At 43.3% G+C, this 20963-nt stretch overlaps 1 protein-coding gene and 1 long non-coding RNA gene across 6 annotated transcripts in view; both read right to left on the reverse strand.

The window, feature by feature from the left end:
- Positions 1-13: 13 nt before the first annotated feature.
- On the reverse strand, positions 14-6009 carry LOC139559142 (uncharacterized). Its single transcript, XR_011671697.1, has 5 exons — positions 5714-6009; positions 4553-4630; positions 4071-4178; positions 3484-3645; positions 14-2585 (listed from the first exon to the last, which is right to left on the reverse strand). It is a non-coding gene; the product is annotated as an uncharacterized lncRNA (long non-coding RNA).
- A 2530-nt stretch (positions 6010-8539) lies between these two features.
- The window catches only part of LOC139559143 (programmed cell death 6-interacting protein-like), a 37117-nt gene continuing 24693 nt past the window's right edge, over positions 8540-20963 (reverse strand). For 3 of the 5 annotated variants that reach the window (XM_071374887.1, XM_071374886.1, XM_071374884.1), the window contains 4 exons: positions 19668-19762; positions 18918-19035; positions 11398-11585; positions 8540-11171 (listed from right to left, as the gene is read on the reverse strand). In XM_071374887.1, the coding sequence (XP_071230988.1) occupies positions 10946-11171; positions 11398-11585; positions 18918-19035; positions 19668-19762 (627 nt within the window). In that variant the 3' untranslated portion in view covers positions 8540-10945. Of the gene's footprint in view, positions 11172-11397; positions 11586-12029; positions 12095-18917; positions 19036-19667; positions 19763-20963 lie in introns of those variants that run through there. The other 2 variants (XM_071374885.1, XM_071374888.1) reach the window with 2 other exon arrangements.

Raw genomic sequence — 20963 nt, forward strand, 5'->3', positions numbered from 1 at the left:
CGACACCACAACATTAAGAAAGGTGACCTGTCAAATCAGCCACATCAATTTAATCTGCTCAAACACATCAATACATAATCTATAGTAATTTCATATCCATACAAAACTCAACTGGAGTATATAACTGTAGTACAGCACCTCTGATATACAATGCCTTCAGAAAGTATTCATACCCCTTGACTTTATTTCTTTTTACGTTACAGTCTTATTCTAAAATGGTTAAAATAGTTTTTTCCCCCCTCATCAATCTACACACAATACCCCATAACGACATCACAATACCCCATAACGACATCACAATACCCCATAACGACATCACAATATCCCATAACGACATCACAATACCCCATAACGACATCACAATACCCCATAATGACAAAGTAAAAAAAAAAAAAAATGGTATACATTTTTGCACATTCATAAAAGTAAAACACTGAAATATCACATTTACTTAAGTATTCAGACACTTTACTCAGTACTTTGTTGAAGCACCTTTGGCAGCGATTACAGCCTCAAGTCTTCTTGGGTATGATGCTACAAGCTTGGTACACCTGTATTTAGGGAGTTTCTCCCATTCTTCTCTGCAGATCCTCTCAAGCTCTGTTAGGTTGGATGGGGAGTGTCTTTGCACAGCTATTTTCAGGTCTCTCCAGAGATGTTTGATCCGGTTCAAATCCAAGCTCTGGCTGGGCCACTCAAGGACATTCAGAGACGTGTCCCGAAGCCACTCCTGCGTTGTCTTGGCTGTGTGCTTAGGGTCGTTGTCCTGTTGGAAGGTGAACCTTCGCCCCAGTTTGAGGTCCTGAGCACTCTGGAGCAGATTTGCATCAAGGATCTCTCTGTACTTTTCTCCGTTCATCTTTCCCTCGATCCTGACTAGTCTTCCAGTCCCTGACGCTGAAAAACATCCCCACAGCATGATGCTGCCACCAAAATGCTTCACCGTAGGGATGGTGCCAGGATTCCTCCAGACGTGAAGCTTGGCATTCAGGCCAAAGAGTTCAATCTTGGTTTCAACCGACCAAAGAATCTTGTTTCTCATGGTCTGAGAGTCTTTAGGTGGCTTTTGGCAAACTCCAAGCGGGCTGACGTGCCTTTTACTGAGGAGTGGCTTCCGTCTGGCCACTACCATAAAGGCCTTATTGGTGGAGTGCTGCAGAGATGGTTGTCCTTCTGGAAGGTTCTCCCATCTCCACAGAGGAACTCTGGAGCTCTGTCAGAGTGACCATCTGGTTCTTGGTCACCTCTGTCCAAGGCCCTTCTCCCCGATTGCTCTTGGTGGTTCCAAACTTCTTCCATTTAAGAATGATGGAGGCCCCTATGTTCTTGGGGACCTTAAATAATGAAGACATTTGTTGGTACCCTTCCCCAGATCTGTGCCTCGACACAATCCTGTCTCAGAGATCTACGGACAATTCCTTTGACCTCATGGCTTGGTTTTTGCTCTGACATGCACTGTCAACTGTGGGACTTTATATAGACAGGTGTGTGCCTTTCCAAATCATGTCCAATCAATTGAATTTACCACAGGTGAAGTTGTAGAAGCTTCTCAAGGATGATCAATGGAAACAGGATGCACCTGAGCTCAATGTCGAGTCTCATAGCAAAAGGTCTGAATACTTATATAAATAAGGTATTTCTGTTTACAAAAATTTGTAAATTTGCAAAACAATCTAAACTGGTTTTCGCTTTGTCATTATGGGGTATTGTGTGTAGATTTGAGGATGTTTTATTTGATCCATTTGAGAATAAGGCTGTAACGTAACAAAATGTGGAGAAAGTCAAGGGGTCTGAATACTTTCTGAATGTGTCCACAAAAGTATGTGGACAGCCCTTCAAGTTAGTGGATTCTGCTATTTCAGTCACACCCATTTCTGTAAGGTGAATAAAATTGAGCACACCGCCATGCAATCTCCATAGACAAACATTGGCAGTGGAATGGTCCTTTCTGAAGTGATCAGTGACTTTCAACATGGCACCGTCATAGGATGCCACCTATCAAATCATACTTTTTTTGTCACATGCGCCGAATACAACAAGTGTAGACCTTACCGTGAAATGCTTACTTACAAGCCCTTAACCAACAGTGCAGTTCAAGAAGAGTTAAGAAAATATTTACCAAATAAACTAAAGTAAAAAATAATAAAAAGTAACACAATAACGAGGCTTTATACAGGGGGTACTGGTACAGAGTCAGTGTGGAGACTATATACAGGGGGTACCGGTACCGAGTCAGTGTGGAGACTATATGCAGGGGGTACCGGTACCGAGTCAGTGTGTCAGCAAGTCAGTTTGTTTAATTTCTGCCCTGCTAGAGCTGCCCCGGTCAACTGTAAGTGCTGTTATTGTGAAGTGGAAATGTCTAGGAGCAACAACGTCTCAACAGCGAAGTGGTAGGCCACACAAGCTCACAGTACGGCACCGGTCAACTGGAGTGGTGTAAAGCTTGCCGCCGTTGGATTCTGACGCAGTGGGAACGCATTCTCTGGAGTGATGAATCACGCTTCGCCATCCCAGCATGCTTTGGGCTTGGCTCGGAAGCAGCTGCAACTCCATCATCCCCTGGTAGCTTTGCTGCTGATTGGCTGCGACAGGAGAGTACGCACACACACACCAAACACAACACACACACACATACACAGATATAAACATCCAACACGTAAATCAATTGCTTGTTTGTTAAACGTTAATTCAAAGCTGTATCATTCATTGTAATAGCTGACAAGTAGAGGACTAGTAGCAATTCAGGAGCTCTCTTTTTTCCCCTCTCTTTCTGTAGAGTAGAAGCAGCAGGGAAAGAGACCGGTTCACTGTGAGACCTCAGACTACATCTCTTACAGTGTAACGGCCCCCCTCCCTACTGCTACACACATACGCACGCATGTGGACACACACAGCAGTGTACCTGTAGGCTGTGTGGCCTGGGTAGGCTGTGTGGCCTGGGCAGGCTGTGTGGCCTGGGTAGGCTGTGTGGCCTGGGCAGGCTGTGTGGCCTGGGTAGGCTGTGTGGCCTGGGTAGGCTGTGTGGCCTGGGTAGGCTGTGTGGCCTGGGTAGGTGTGGCAGGTCTTTGGAGTGCTGAGTAGTAATAGAATAGAATAATAGAATGATGGAATAGAATCATGGAATGATATAATAGAATGATAGAACAGAATAATAGAATGATAGAACAGAATAATAGAATACTACATGTGTTGACATGATGATGAACTCTGTACAGAGTTCATCATCATCATCATTCTATTATTCTATTCTATCATTCCATGATTCTATTCTATCATTCCATGATTCTATTCTATTATTCTATTATTCTATTCTATCATTCCATGATTCTATTCTATCATTCCATGATTCTATTCTATTATTCTATTCTATCATTCCATGATTCTATTCTGTCATTCTATTATTCTATTCTATCATTCCATGATTCTATTCTACCAATTTCATTTTATCATCCTATTATGATGGTGTTATGTTGTTCCTACCTGGGTTGGAGGGGGTTGGCAGTAGCTGGGGAGGTTGTGAGGAGGGGAGGTGTAGACTTAACTCTGTGTGGGAGGGGCTAAGGGAGGGTATAGAGGCGGAGCTTCCGCCAATGACTGGCAGCTCACAGTCATGTGACCAAACTGGGAAGGCAGGTCCTCGCCCTGAGGACCACAGACAGACAGACAGACACACAGGCACTCCTACATTTATACTGTTGATGCTGCATACACTGTTATATCCACAAAATAAGAACATGCATGAACACACATCGTACCGTAGAGAACTACTGGGGAGGAATATTTAACCACCTGAGAGAGAGAACGTTTTTATTGTGAATCTTTCAGTACAAAAATATATATATTAAACGCTGTGAAAATATATAATACTTATATTCTCCTTACGGTGCCTTCGGGAAAGTATTCAGACTCCTTGACTTTTTACACTTTTACGTTACAGCCTTACTCTAAAATTGATTAAATACTTTTTTCCCTCATTAGTCTACACACAATACCCCATAATGACAAAGCGAAAACAGGTTTTTAAAAACGTTTGTAAATTTAGAAATAAAATTTAAAAACTGAAATACCTTATTTAGTAATCAGATCCTTTGCTATGAGACTCGACATTGAGCTCAGGTGCATCTTTTTTCCATTGATCATCCTTGAGATGTTTCTACAGCTTGATTGGAGTCCACCTGTGGTAAATTCAACTGATTGGACATGATTTGGAAAGGCACACACCTGTCTATATAAAGTCCTGCTCCAGTTTCAACAGCATCCTCCTGCCCCTTTAAGATGACATCACCATGACACAATTGTATTACCGTGACATCATCATGACATCATTTCTAACATCATTGCCGGCCAATCAGTTTCTCTCTCTCTCGCTCAGACAGACAGACAGGCAGGCAGGTCAATCCCAGTAGAGTCTGTTTATTCCTGACTGGTGTCTGAGATGATTAGCGTGGATACTTTTGGCTCTTTGCTCTGCTCTTCCTCATTGTCATGGCAACCTGGCCCTATGGTGGCAGAGGTCTGAAACATCAAGCATCATGTGTTTGTGTGTTACCTGGCTGTTCTGGGTGGTGTCAGCAGGTGGGTGGGGAGGATCACACACAGCCATGCTTCACACAAACCTGCCTTTGACCTGAAACACAACAACGAATTCACTTAACCAATGAAGTGGCCTGAAACACAACAACATTAACCAATGAAGTGGCCTGAAACACAACAACATTAACCAATGAAGTGGCCTGAAACACAACAACATTAACCAATGAAGTGGCCTGAAACACAACAACATTAACCAATGAAGTGGCCTGAAACACAACAACATTAACCAATGAAGTGGCCTGAAACAAAACAACATTAACCAATGAAGTGGCCTGAAACACAACAACATTAACCAATGAAGTGGCCTGAAACACAACAACATTAACCAATGAAGTGGCCTGAAACTAGCGCTGAACAATAAGTTATTTTTGAGTTCGGTTTCGGTTCGATTAGGAAAAAATAATCACGGTTTCGATAAAAAAAAAAAAATCTACGTTAAATGCACTCTGCATTAGGTGGGTTGAATGCTGTAATGATTATGGTCATTGTAGTTTAATTACCATGTTTTCTGAGCTAAACTATGTAGAATATTGGCCTGTTGGAAACTACAACTCTCTACTACATCTCTGATTAATCTCTAGAGAAGCTGATCATTGAGGTTCACAGAAGAAGAAAAAGAACTAACAAAATGGAATTCACTTAGTTGAACGACGTCGGTCAATTAGTTGTTTATAAAAACAAATACAGACATTTCTGTATTCGCTCAGCACTACCTGAACACCATTAACCAATGAAATGTCCTGAAACACAACAACACATTAACCAATGAAGTGTCCTGAAACACAACACATTAACCAATGAAGTGTCCTGAAACACAACAACACATTAACCAATGAAGTGCAAGCCCTGCTTAACCGTGCTAAATGAAATGATCGCAGTCTGACACACAAACACACACAGCAGTGATACCTAGGGCTGTACGTTGTACAGGTGTATAGTACAGGTGCGTTCCTTCTCTTCCTGGCTGGTTGCCCCTGGTTTCTGACCCGTTTTTGTTAGACACCGTCGTGACAAATCATCACACAGTGACATCACACGACGTTCCTTACCCCAGTCGTCCAGTCGTCTCACCTACTGTATCTGGACTATAGCATCACCAGCACAACTCATCCATCACCTGCTGCTCTACCCTCCTGTTGTCATGGCGACCCTCCTCCTCCTCTGTGGCGATGGGGGGGCTGAAGATGGATGATGGGGATGGGCATAACTCATCACATGACCTCAGCCCTGAGGATTCTGGGACCACCGCTACAGACATCCTCCCTGAAACCTGCAACACACACAAATCAGCTCCTGATTCAATCTCTCACACACACACACACACGCACACGAACACACACACACACACACTAACACACACTCACTCACACACATACACGTACTCTCACACACACACACACACACACTCGCCACACACACTGACTCACACACTGACTCACACTGACTCACACACACGGACTCACACACACGGACTCACACACACGGACGCACACACAGACACACACTGACACACACAGTCCGTGTGTGTGTCAGTGTGTGTCTGTGTGTGCGTCCGTGTGTGTGAGTCCGTGTGTGTGAGTCCGTGTGAGTCAGTGTGTGAGTCAGTGTGTGTCAGTGTGTGAGTCACTGTGTGAGTCGGTGTGTATCAGTGTGTGAGTCAGTGTGTGTGAGTCAGAGCTATAGCCTGGGCGTGTTATACCTATGAGCGTCGGGAGCTAACACAAGTCTTTAGGTTTCAATCACCTTTTTTTGGATCCATTTATTGATTGGTTATTCTGAGGCATGAAATGAGATCGTAGGGGGAGTGTCCCAAGTCAAGAGAGTGTGTGTGTGTGTGTGTGTATGTGCACCAGTGGAGGCTGCTGAGGGGAGGACGGCTCATAATAATGGCTGGATCGGAGTGAATGGAATGACACATGGAAACCAAGTGTTTGACGTATTTGATACCATTCCACCTGTTACGCTCCAGCCATTACCATGAGCCCCTCCTCCCAAATGAAGGTGCCACCAGCCTCCTGTTGTGTGTAGCTCTATCTTCCAGTAGTATATCATATCTGTGTGACAGTGAGGAGCTCGGTCATTATGGCATGCTGGGATATTAATAATCCGTTATGTTCTCTCTCTCTCCTTTTTCAGTGCAGTTAAAAGTTCCTCTCCTGTAGCGAGATATTGTGCTCCAATAAAAGACTGGTGATGTGCGGACACCTTAGATCAACACACTGAAACTGTTCTTCACTACACTGTCCTGTCGGAGAGAGATGGAGAGAGAGGAGAGGGGAGAGAGAGGAGAGAGAGGGAGAGAGGAGAGAGAGGGAGAGAGCGGGAGGGAGAGAGAGAGAGGAGAGAGGGCGAGAGAGGGAGAGGGGGAGAGAGAGAGGAAAGAGAGAGAGAGAGAGGAGAGAGGGAGAGAGAGGGAGAGATGGAGAGAGAGAGGAAAGAGAGAGGAGAGAGAGGGAGAGAGCGGGAGGGAGAGAGAGGAGAGAGGGGAGAGAGAGGAGAGAGCGAGAGAGGGAGAGAGAGGAGAGAGAGAGAGAGAGGAGAGAGGGAGAGAGGGAGAGATGGAGAGAGAGAGAGAGAGAGGAAAGAGAGAGGAGAGGGACGCAGAGTCATTCTGAGCCGACCTCACACTGGGCGCCAATCTGTCAGACTCGCACACATACACGTATTCTAGGTTTATGTCAATGCACGCACACACGCACACAAAATATATCTGGACATGTTGTCTGTTGGAAATCACCAGCGGGAAATTGTGATTGGTTGAGATCATAACCTCAGAGGATTTCATTTGCATAATAACTTACCTGGAGACGCCCGGAGCTCAGGTGATTAGGTGTGTGATTGGTGGTATATTTAAATAAAATACCTCTGTGTGTATATGTGTGTACAGAAGAAATAAGTGAGACAGGTGAATAACCTTGTAAACTTAAGACATCGCATCATTGTACCTGTCCCATTATGGCGTGTCGGAGCGCAACGCCATTGAGGCCATCTCCATTTTCAAGTAGTCAGTTTTCTTCTACTACGTCTATGAGTTGGTAAACAAACTGAAAGGGTGCACACTGCCACCTGGAGGGTGTTGTTTGAACAGGTACAAAGCCAAGGACAGTGATTTACTGCCACCTGGAGTGTGTTGTTTGAACAGGTACAAAGCCAAGGACAGGGATTTACTGCCACCTGGAGGGTGTTGTTTGAACAGGTACAAAGCCAAGGACAGTGATTTACTGCCACCTGGAGTGTGTTGTTTGAACAGGTACAAAGCCAAGGACAGTGATTTACTGCCACCTGGAGTGTGTTGTTTGAACAGGTACAAAGCCAAGGACAGGGATTTACTGCCACCTGGAGGGTGTTGTTTGAACAGGTATAAAGCCAAGGACAGTGATTTACTGCCACCTGGAGTGTGTTGTTTGAACAGGTACAAAGCCAAGGACAGGGATTTACTGCCACCTGGAGGGTGTTGTTTGAACAGGTATAAAGCCAAGGACAGGGATTTACTGCCACCTGGAGGGTGTTGTTTGAACAGGTATAAAGCCAAGGACAGGGATTTACTGCCACCTGGAGTTATGATCTTTGCTCACTAGTATATTTAATTGGCTGATCCCTCCTGATGACCTGGATGGAATGATGTGATCCTTCATTAACCCATAGGAAGTCCCACCCAGTTGACTACTTCAAAATGGTGGATGTCCTCAATGGCACCTGACTATGCTAAAACTGGCTTTTGGGCACTAGAGTGCTGTATCTGTCCCTTTACCTCAGGTTGGTGGCGGTTCCAACCGTCTTGCTAGATGCTCTCCTGGCTACTTCCTTTAACTACAGGAAAACTACATCAGTAGCTTTCAGCAGACTGTTGTCCAGGAAGTATAAATTGTATATAAATGTATAAGTCTATGGTTCTGAAGATCAAAGACAATGTTCCTGAATAAAGTAGACTCGGCAGACTGCACACAGGTGTCTGGTATGGTATCCAGAGGTGTTTAATCACATTAGAACCACAGTGCGAAAGATAAACAGTCTGTTGTTTGGTTAACCACATACATTCTTATATATATATATATATATATATATAATATACAGAGCCTTCACTAAGTATTCACAGCCCTTGACTTATTCCACATTTTGTTTAACAACCTGAATTCAAAATGAATCACATGGATATTTCCTCTCATGACAAAGTGAAAACATGTTTTTAGACATTTTTGCTAATTTTATTGAAAATGAAATACAGAAATATCTCATTTACAGAAGTATTCACACCCGAGTCAATACTTTGTATAAGCGCCTTCGGCAGTGACTACAGCGGTGAGTCTTTCTGGGTAAGTCTAAGCACTTCCACACTTGGATTGTGCAACATTTGCCCATTATTAATTTAAAAATTATTCAAGCTCTGTCAAATTGGTTGTTGAGCAATGATAGACAACCATTTTCAGGTCTTGCCATAGGTTTTCATGTAGATTCATGTCAAAACTGTAATTCGGCCACTCATGAACATACACGGTCTTGTTGGTAAGCAACTCCAGTGTTAATTTGTTATTGTGTTTTAGGTTATTGTCCTGCTGAAAAGGTGAATTCACCTCCCAGTGTCTGGTGGAAAGCAGACTGAACCAGGTTTTCCTATAGGATTTTGCCTGTGCTTAGTTCCATTCTGTACAATTATTTATCCTGAAAAACCACCACTTCCTTAATGATTACATGCATATCCATAACATGATGCGGCCACCCCTCTGCTTCAAAATATGGATAGTGGTACTCAGTAATGTTTTGTATTGGATTTGCCCCAAACATAACACTTTGAATTCACCATTGGCCTCATGGTGAAATCCCTGAGCAGTTTCCTTCCTCTCTAGCAACTGAGTTAGGAAGGACACCTGTATCTTTGTAGTGACTGGGTTCATTGATACACCATCCAAAGTGTAATTTATAACTTCACCAAGCTCAATGTCTGCTTTTTAAAATCCCCCCCCCCCTCATCTACCAATAGGTGCCTTTCTTTGCAAAACTTCCTTAGTCTTTGTGGTTGAATCTGTGTTTGAAATTCACTGCTCGACTGAGGGACTTTTACCTGTTTGGGGTACAGAGATGAGGGAGTCATTCAAAAATCATGTTAAAACACAATGCACACAGAGTGATTCCATGCAACTTATTTCAGCTTGACATAACGGGTTTGAATACATACTGACTCAATACATTTCAACTTTTCATTTTTAATTCATTTGAATTTTAATGCATTTAAAAAAAAAAAAGACATGATTCCACTTCGAGGGGGCCAGTGACAAAAACAATCTAAATATAATCCATTTTATATTCAGGCTGTAACAACAAAATTAGGAAAAAGTCAAGGGGTGTGAATACTTTCTGAAGGCTCTGTATCTAATTATCTTTATCCCAGAAAAACATCTACAGCCGTACTCTGATTGTAGGAGAGAATGCATCTCCAACGGTCCTCAACTAAATGAGAAAACCTACAGGCCGTTTTCATTGGATCAGTACATCAGTATTATTCATTAGAAAAATAGGATATAGTTGTAATAGAAGCGCCAGGCAATTAGCTGGGTGATCAGAGCTGGGTCGTATTCAGTAGCAAAACGGTTTGATAAAACAGACAAGGAACATTTGTTCAAGTCGTACATTTGCACTCACTGAACACAACCTTCGGTCCTCGCGTCCCTCAATCAGTGACATTGTACGGGATCATCCACCCGCTCCCAAATAAGGAATCATGCCTATAGACTACGCCCCCTCATCCCAGAATGCAGTGAGGCTCCTCAGCGCGTTGGGCCAGTAACCGAAAGCTAGCGCTGAAACATCTGTTGATGTGTCCTTGAACAAGGCACTTAACCCTCATATGCTCCAGGGGTGTCGTACTACTATGACTGACCCTGTAAAACAACACGTCACTGCACATGTCCGGTGTTTTTGTTTTATTTTTTAGTGTTCTAAAAGAAGCCCAGCCCATACCAGGAAGCCAGTTAGACCAGGACGAGAAGTTAGACCAGGAAGCCAGTTAGATCAGGACGAGAAGTTAGACCAGGAAGCCAGTTAGACCAGGACGAGAAGTTAGACCAGGACGAGAAGTTAGACCAGGACGAGAAGTTAGACCAGGACGAGAAGTTAGGAATTAAATACAGAATCAACGCAATAATTATAAAAATTATATGAAAAACAAATTAAACAAGGGTGGTGGGATAGAGTAAGGGTAGAGTAGGGAGGGAAAGCGGGAGGGAGAGAGCGAGAATTTATTGCAGAGGGTAGTATCACTGTTTCTGTTGTCAGTTGGAGGACGGATAGCAGAGGGGAGGGGTAGAAGGGATTAAAAGGGGGAAGAGAGGGAATGATAGAGTTTACACAGTAGTTATTGTTGTGGGTAATATGGTTGATGTGGTGGTTGCTGGGGCTGCTGTTGGTAGGTGTAGGGGTGCTGCTGTGTGGGGGGGGGGCCGGGGAAGCCCCCCTGTCCGGGTGCTGGGGGCTGCTGATAGGGGACGTAGGGCTGCATGTTGGGCTGCATAGCGGGGGGCATGTTGTACTGGCCGTACGCTGCATACGGATTATAACCCATAGGCATCTGGTAGGCATACCTGGAGATAGAGAGAGGAGTTAGGAGAGACCGAGAGACAGAGAGGGATAGTTAGAAGAGACAGAGAGTTAGAAGAGACAGAGAGAGTTAGGAGACACAGAGGGGGAGGGATAGTTAGAAGAGGGGGAGGGAGAGAGACAGCAATGGAAGTGTGACTAGAACAACGGACGGATAAGAGTTGTGCAACACTCAGTCTGCCGACTGGGACAATAAAGATATTGATTCACCCTGGGTATCCCTGGTAGGTGGGGTAAGGCGGTCCCTGTGCCTGTGCGGGAGGGGCCATGGGTGGGGGGTTTCCTGGTTGAGGCTGGTTGTCTGGAGGGTTGCCGGGTGCGGAGGCGGCCTGGGGGGTGAAGGCAGGGGGAGGGGGCCGCTGGGGCGGCTGGGCCTTCACCTGGGGCTGTTGAGGCTGCTGGGAACGGGAAAGAAGGGAAAATCAGAGATCAATAAAAAAGCAGAATTAAAAAAATAAATAGATAAATAGTAAACACTGTGATAAACATTTAATTTATTGATTGCTTGAAAAATTATATTTTCACAATAAGAGACAACATTACAGTCATGTTTATCTCTGTCGTGATTGAGCGAGTTCGATTAGGCTGAACCGGTGTGACCCGTTGAACAGGAGCGGCCTGATCAAATCCAACAGTAATCTGTGCTGCCCGGTTATATTGGCAACAAGGCAGCATGGCACATTGATCAAAAACATGTCTTCTCCATAAAATATAGGTTTGAATTTTCCAACGTGTTTTCCTTAAAGCAGACTTTTTGTTTGTTTGTTATCAAGCGCAAACATTCTTAAAAACAGAGTTGTCTGTTTAAACTACTAGCACACAGCTCAGTCACCCATGCATACCTCACAAGACATGCCACCAGGTCTCTTCACATGCCACCAGGTCCAGAACAGGGAGGTGAACAGAACTACGTAGAGACATGAGTACATGGAAATCTATTCCACATCTGGTAACTGATGCATTAAAATAAGATTTTACAAAAACAGATCAAAAAACACCTTATGGAACAGCGGGGTACAAACACACACATGCTGTAAACACACACAACAGACACACACATGCTGTAAACACACACACATCTGGATAGTGTAGTAGAGTAGTGGCTGTGGGGGCACAATATATTATGAAAACTGTTGTAAAATGTATTTAATGTTTAAAAATTGTATTATAATGTATATTACTGCCTTACATTTTTGCTGGACGAGTATCTGCTGCCTTGGCATGTGTTTTTACATATAAACTCAGCAAAAAAAGAAACGTCCTCACACTGTCAACTGCGTTTATTTTCAGCAAACTTAACATGTGTAAGTATTTGTATGAACATAACAACATTCAACAACTGAGACATAAACTGAACAAGTTCCACAGACATGTGACTAACAGAAATAGAATAATGTGTCCCTGAACAAAGGGGGGGTCAAAATCAAAAGTAAGTCAGTATCTGGTGTGGCCACCAGCTGCATTAAGTACTGCAGGTGCTTCTCCTCCTCATGGACTGCACCAGATTTGCCAGTTATTGCTGTGAGATGTTACCCCACTCTTCCACCAAGGCACCTGCAAGTTCCCGGACATTTCTGGGGGGAATGGCCCTAGCCCTCACCCTCCGATCCAACAGGTCCCAGGCGTGCTCAATGGGATTGCGATCCGGGCTCTTCGCTGGTTATGGCAGAACACTGACATCCCTGTCTTGCAGGAAATCACACACAGAACGAGCAGTTAGGCTGGTGGCATTGTCATGCTGGAGGGTCATATCAGGATGAATCTGCAGGAAGGGTACCACATGAGGGAGGAGGATGTCTTCCCTGTAACGCACAGTGTTGAGATTGCCTGCAATGACAACAAGCTCAGTCCAATGATGCTGTGACACACCGCCCCAGACCATGACAGACCCTCCACCTCCAAATCGATCCCGCTCCAGAGTACAGGCCTCGGTGTAACGCTCATTCTTTCGACGATTAACGTGAACCCGACCATCACCCCTGGTGAGACAAAACCGCGACTCGTCAGTGAAGAGCACTTTTTGCCAGTCCTGTCTGGTCCGGCGACGGTGGGTTTGTGCCCATAGGCGACGTTGTTGCCGGTGATGTCTGGTGAGGACCTACCTTACAACAGGCCTACAAGCCCTCAGTCCAGCCTCTCTCAGCCTATTGTGGACAGTCTGAGCACTGATGGAGGGATTGTACGTTCCTGGTGTAACTCGGGCAGCTGTTGCCATCCTGTACCTGTCCCGCAGGTGTGATGATCAGATGTACCGATCCTGTGCAGGTGTTGTTACACATGGTCTGCCACTGTGAGGACGATCAGCTGTCCGTCCTGTAGTGCTGTCTTAGACGTCTCACAGTACGGACATTGCAATTTATTTCCCTGGCAACATCTGCAGTCCTCATGCCTCCTTGCAGCATGCCTAAGGCACGTTCACGGAGATGAGCAGGGACCCTGGGCATCTTTCTTTTGGTGTTTTTCCAGAGTCAGTAAAAAGGCCTCTTTAGTGTCCTAAGTTTTCAGAACTGTGACCTTAATTGCCTACCGTCTGTAAGCTGTTAGTGTCTTAACGACCGTTCCACAGGTGCATGTTCATTAATTGTTTATGGTTCAATGGGAAACAGTGTTTAAACCCTTTACAATGAAGATCGGGGTCCTGAAAAAGGAACGTTTCTTTTTTTGCCGAGTTCATTTCCACACTGAGGTTGGAATCATACTGTGAAATTCAGAAAATGATGATATCCTTTTAGTGTGAGAGCTGTTTGAATAGACCGCCTGAAATTTCAGCCTGTTTTGGTGGGATGGAGTTTTGGCCTGCCTGGTGTCATCACCAGGCGGTAAATTATTCAATAGACCAATAAGAAAGAGTTCCAAACCTCCGCCAATAACAGCTAGTTTTCAGTTTCCCCCTCCCCACTCAGACCACTTGCAGACCGGCCTAGCAAAATTTCTGCTTGAGAAATTGCTCTTTGCAAAGAAGCTATTTTTGAAAACAAATGACAGTCAGGTACTTAAATTGTTAACCAGAAATGATTTGATACTGAGATAAAAACATCTGCATTTGACCTTTAACATACAGTACCAGTCAAAAGAACCAGAGCTCCGGAGTGGCGCAGCGGGCACTGCATCTCAGTGCTAGAGGCGTCTCTACAGACTCCGGTTCGATTTCAGGCTGTATCACAACCGGACATGATTGGGAGTCCCATAGGGCGGCGCACAATTGGCCCAGCATCGTCAGGGTTAGGTCGTCATTGTAAATAAGAATTTGTTCTTAACCGACTTGCCTAGCAAGAAAAATATATTTGACCTTAAGTAAAAAAAATATATATATATTTTCTACATTGTAAAATAATAGTGAAGACGTCAAAACTATGAAATAACACATATGGAATCATGTAGTAACCAAAAAAAGTGTTAAACAAATCAAAATATTTTTTATATTTGAGATTCTTCAAAGTAGCCACCCTTTGCCTTGAGAGCATTGCACACTTTTAACATTCTCTCAACCAGCTTCATGAGGTAGTCACCTGGAATGCATTTCAATTAACAGGTGAACCTTGTTAAAAAGTTAATTTGTGGAATTTCTTTCCTTAATCCGTTTGAGCCAATCAGTTGTGTTGTGACAAGGTAGGGGTTGGTATACAGAAAATAGTAAGTAACACTGAAATAGGGTTGTGTTTTGTAAGGGAGCCACTTTGGGTTGAGGCAATCATTCAGAGGGCCTCACAGATCTTTAACTTGTTGTACTTTTTCTTCCAATATTATCAATTAATCAATTGAGAGCAAATTCAGAGCAATAGAGCACATGCAATTGATTTGATGTTCAGCACATCCCAAATATATACATACGCACATCAAATAGGCTACATCACATGTATATGACCCATATTAAGGGTTACTTCAGTAGTTGGATGAGCAAAAATGTCCCTTCTGCTGCCTGACTGAATTCATTCTAAACGTATAGTCTGTTGTTGCCATCCTTGTGAGGCGATCCAGGTATGCATTTGTTCAGCCTGTTTTGGTTTCAAGGTTCATTGTTGAAAATGTCACTTCACATGAATAAGTGCTGACAAAAAATTTTTTGTCACCTTTTGCACACACTGCTTCAGAAGTAGATATTCTGACAAGGCTCCAGAAATGGGTAACACCTGATCTTAGTTCACCTTGCAAGGTGTCATTTGCCTGCAGCGCCACTCTCTCACTCGATTCCAGCGCGGTCAGGACAGAGGGCTGTGATGACTGGGGTCAGAGGTGACACTATATCTCTCACTCTATTCCAGCACGGTCAGGACAGAGGGCTGTGATGACTGGGGTCAGAGGTGACACTATATCTCTCACTCTATTCCAGCACGGTCAGGACAGAGGGCTGTGATGACTGGGGTCAGAGGTGACACTATATCTCTCACTCTATTCCAGCGCGGTCAGGACAGAGTGCTGTGATGACTGGGGTCAGAGGTGACACTATATATCTCTCACTCGATTCCAGCGCGGTCAGGACAGAGGGCTGTGATGACTGGGGTCAGAGAGAACACTGGCACATGAAAGGGGTTCTCAATGAAGTCGAACAACTCCTTGTACTCCATGATATCCTTGAATCTTGACTCCAACATCAACTCTTCCAACAGACACACAAATGCATCATTGCTAAAATGTTGCAGAATGTCTGGGTTGGATGTGGTGACTGATCTGAGTGTTGGGAAATTAACAAACTGTCTGTCAGGTACGAACAGTGTGGTGATTTTAGTTTGGGTAAAACGCTGCTCGTGGTCACAGTATTTCAGAGTTTTATCTTTCCCTTGGAGCTGGAGATTCACGTCTTCCGGTCGCAGGAGATGTCAGTTTAAAAAAGCTTTAATATCCACTGTGGATCATCCAGCTCTGGCTCCTCTCTCCCCTGTGCTTACAACAAATTCACGAATTTGAGGGAGAGAGAGAAATCTTTCCAAAACTCTGCCACGAGACAACCATTTCACCTCATTGTGAAATATCAAGTCGCCGTATTCTGTCTGGTATTTCCGCCAGCAACTCTCGGAGTTGACAGTGATTCAGTGCCTCGCAATAATAATGTTCATGACTTGTTTTTTTTCCACCACCCGCATGACTTGCTGCATCACATTCTGTAAAGTCACAGTCTGAGTGTAGCCACAAACGCTTCCTGATGAATGATACAATGAAATGCAACAAATTGGGGAATATCCTCTCTCTTTCTCATCAGGCCTATGAGTCCCTTCTCCTTCCCTCGCGTGTTTGGAGTGCTTCAGCGCACACAGATGCCAGATTTGACCAGTCAATATGATTAAATCAGCAAAAAAATGTATCAAGGGTTTAAGGGGAAGTAAACATAAAAGTTCCTATCTCAACGACTCGTTTAGAGGAAGGAAGCGGACCCAAACGCATAATTGGGCAATGTCACTTACATCAGTGCTTTTGTCAAGCGCAATACTAAAACACGGCGCCACGGATACGTCAGTAATCAGTTGCTTACCGATGTCTTCTATGAGTCTTGTTGTAGTCCCTTAATTTGCTTTAAAATAGATTCCTAGTTTGTGAAATCAGCATACAATGTTTTGGCTGAGGCCAAAACACTTTCTTTGACAATCTCCGTGTCTGTGAAGGCCTTCTTGTTTCTTGCGAGTATCCAAGCAATCTCTGTTCTTTTCTCTGCAACAGTGATAGATCTGTCCATCATTTGTTGTTGTCCTTTGAGTTGCGCTATTTTTGTTGTTTCTGAGGAAACTTTGTGGTGGATATGTTTAGTCAAAGTGGGCATAGTGTGACTGGAAATGTCGCTCTAAATTTGCTTGTTTAAAACAATTGACTGCCTTCTGGCAAATAAGACAAAGTGAGCTAGTCCCATCATGTAGTTAAAAAAAATACTTGTCTGTCCGTCCATTTCTCTTGGAACCACGTTAGCTAGCTGCATTTCCCCGCCAACATCTTCCTGATTTTCCGGTGGTTGTTCGTTCATAGCTGTCACATTGTTCTCCAGCTCTCCCCCCTCATTTTCATTGTCAATAGATTTACTTCTAATTATTATTATTATTATTATTTCTTTTTTTACAATAAATCGATCCATGTCGACCAGACTGCAAAATTAGCTAGTAGCAAACTGATATGTGTCGTTCGCTGTAGCTGAGCAGTTGAGTTCTATTTCGGCCTTTCAGTTCAACTGCCATCCATCTGCCGTTCAGGGAACAATTTATATATTATATATTCAGGCCTGTATTAAACACATTGAATTGAAATTGTATTATGACTGGAAAATAGTTCAAATAGTAAAAAAAAAGAAGACGTTAAATAGTTACAGTACCACTGCCCTACTTGGTAAAAGACGAATAACAGCTCAAATAAGCAAAGAGAAATGACAGTCCATCATTACTTTAAGACATGAAGGTCAGTAAATACGGAACATTTCAAGAACTTCTGCAGTCGCAAAAATCATCAAGGGCTATGATGAAACTGGCTCTCATAAGTTACCGCTGCTGCAGAGGATAAGTTAAATCAGAGTTACCAGCCTCAGAAATCGGCAATTAAACAACCTCAGACCGGTGGAAATCTGTCCTTTGGTCTGATGAGTACAAATGAGAGATTTTTGGTTCCAACCTCCGTGTCTTTGTGAGACGCAGAGTAGGTGAACGGATGATCTCTGCATGGTGGTTCACACCATGGAGGAGGAGGTGTGATGGTGCTTTGCTGGTGACACTGTCTGATTTATTTAGAATTCAAGGCACACTTAACCAGCATGGCTACCACAGCATTCTACAGCGATACACCATCTCATCTGGTTTGCGCTTAGTTGGACAATCATTTGTTTTTCAACAGGACAAATGACCCAAAACACACCTCCAGGCTGTGTAAGGGCTATTTGACCAAGAAGGAGAGTGATGGAGTGCTACATCAGATGACCTGGCCTCCACAATCACCCGACCTCAACCCAATTGAGATGGTTTGGGATGAGTTGGACCGCAAAGTGAAGGAAAACCAGCCAAAAAAGTGCTCAGCATATGTGCGAACTCCTTCAAGACTGTTGGAAAAGCATTCCAGGTGACTCTCATGAAGCTGGTTGAGAGAATGCTAAGAGTGTGCAAAGTTGTCATGAAGACAAAGGGTGGCTACTTTGATTTGTTGAACACTTTTTTGGTTACTACATGATTCCATGTGTATCATTTCATATTTTTGATATCTTCAGCATTATTCTAGAATGTAGAAAATAGTAAAAATAAAGAAAAACCCTTGAATGAGTAGATGTGTCCAAACTTTTGACTGGTACTGTAAGTCAAACCAATGTTTATAGGGAAAATACGAGCAGAAGAGCGAATGTAGCCTCCAGAGTGGAGCGGCAGTCTACGGCATCACTACAGACCCGGGTTCGATCTCAGGCTGTGTCACAACCAGCCAGGAACGAGTTTGGCGGGTCATGTTTCGGAGGACGCATGACTCGACCTTCGACTCTCCCGAGCCCGTTGAGGAGTTGCAGCGATGAGACAAGATCGTAATTAGAGAAAAAGGGGGTAAAATAAAAAGTATATATAAAAAAAAGGATACTGTAAACCAGAATAAAAAAACACTACCCTCTCCTGTGAACCATAAAAAAAAGAATAAAAATAAATAAATAACAACCCTCCCCTATTTTGGACCACCCCTCCCCCAGTACATTTCCATCTGTCCCTTAATCGAGTCACCTCTTTGGTACAGAGCTGCCCTCTGATTCGATCCTCCCACCTGCCCATCGATGATTGGCTACTTACAAGGACAGTCCTGGGAGCAGGGGTTGGGTCGGCGGCAGTGGGAGCAGGGTTAGTCTGGTAGGCGGGGACATTAAAGGACGGGGCGCTGGGCTCCCTGGCGATGCTCTGCTGCAAGTCCCTGGGTGGGTAACCACAACAACAGCAATGTCAGTCGGCGGTCACCACGGCAACCACGACCTCAGTTGATAGTCACGGTCCCTTCTTGTGCACATGAATCACCCACCAAGACAAGTTAATCCAATGGCTACCCTGACAATACACATTGACCCCCTTTATTATCTATATGTTAGTTGTTGAGCACCAACTCTTGCACTGGCTCTATGAACACTCACTAGACTCTACCCACGCACCGCTAGTCTGTTTATCTCTCTCGATAGCCTAGTCACTTTCACACCTACCCACATGTACATAGTGTATTACCTCAACTACCTCGTACCCCTGCACATTGCCTCGGGTACCGGTGCTCCTTGTATATAGGATCGTTTTTATTGTGTTACCATTTCCTTTTTTAAATTTAGCAAATTTTTGTCTTACTTTTTAAAAAACTCTGCACTGTTTGGAATGGGCTCGTAATTAAGCATTTCACTGTAAAGTCTACACCTGTTGTAATCAGCGCATGTGACCAATACAAATTGATTTGATCACCAATCACAGAAAACCCATGATGTAATCAATGATATTTCACTAATAAGACAATACTTTGATTATTACAAATATAACAATTGATGCATCATCATCATCACCACACACTTGAGCAGTTCGTCCCGTTCTGTCTTGCGGGCGAAGACGATGTCACTGCACTTGTTCTGGAACTTCAGCAGGATCTCTGTGAGGTCGTTGTAGAACTACAGAGAGAGAGAGTGATTGGTCAGACTGATAAACTAGGTCTCCAGCCAATAGCAACAGATTTTCATGTGAATATTCAAAAAAATCTGCATTTTCCAACCGGAGATGTTTCCATCAAAATGACTTGTTGCGGATAAAGAAAATCTGTGCGTGATGACGTAATGCACATTAAAGCACTTCCGCTGTTAAGTTTCCACGTACTGAATAAAAAGCAGAATGTTCAATGCGTTTCCATTACATTTTCAACTCTGCAACAGTTTGTGACAAAATCGTCGGTAAATAAATTACATAATTGCCCAATCTGGTTTTGGTGCATTACTTCAAACAGTTTGCTGATAAAATGTACAGGATAGGTTGTATTAGATACGGATAAGAGCAAGACCATTATTTAAATGGTTTTAAAAAAAAGTGTCAGCCAAGCACTGTCACCAACATTCAAATATGAACCTCAATATTTATTGGAAATTTGCACGAAGCTCATCAACAGTTATTATGAAGTTTCAAAAATAAGTAAAGTTGATAAAACTTATAATATCTTATAAACTCCGCATGCTTTCCAACATCGTGGTGGTAGTACAACTTAACATGTCGTGGCCTGACTACATGTTTGTGCATTATACTATTACAACCCAGTTTAGTAATGTCACCTTGTGTATTCTACTATTACAACTCAGTTTAGTAATGTCACCTTGTACATTCTACTATTACAACTCAGTTTAGTAATGTCACCTTGTACATTCTACTATTACAACCCAGTTTAGTAATGTCACCTTGTGTATTCTACTATTACAACCCAGTTTGGTAATGTCACCTTGTACATTCTACTATTACAACCCAGTTTAGTAATGTCACCTTGTGTATTCTACTATTACAACCCAGTTTAGTAATGTCACCTTGTGTATTCTACTATTACAACCCAGTTTAGTAATGTCACCTTGTGTATTCTACTATTACAACCCAGTTTAGTAATGTCACCTTGTGTATTCTACTATTACAACCCAGTTTAGTAATGTCACCTTGTGTATTCTACTATTACAACTCAGTTTAGTAATGTCACCTTGTGTATTCTACTATTACAACCCAGTTTAGTAATGTCACCTTGTGTATTCTACTATTACAACTCAGTTTAGTAATGTCACCTTGTACATTCTACTATTACAACTCAGTTTAGTAATGTCACCTTGTGTATTCTACTATTAC

The sequence above is a fragment of the Salvelinus alpinus genome, chromosome 29 (assembly GCF_045679555.1).
Source record: "Salvelinus alpinus chromosome 29, SLU_Salpinus.1, whole genome shotgun sequence".
Taxonomy (NCBI): domain Eukaryota; kingdom Metazoa; phylum Chordata; class Actinopteri; order Salmoniformes; family Salmonidae; genus Salvelinus; species Salvelinus alpinus.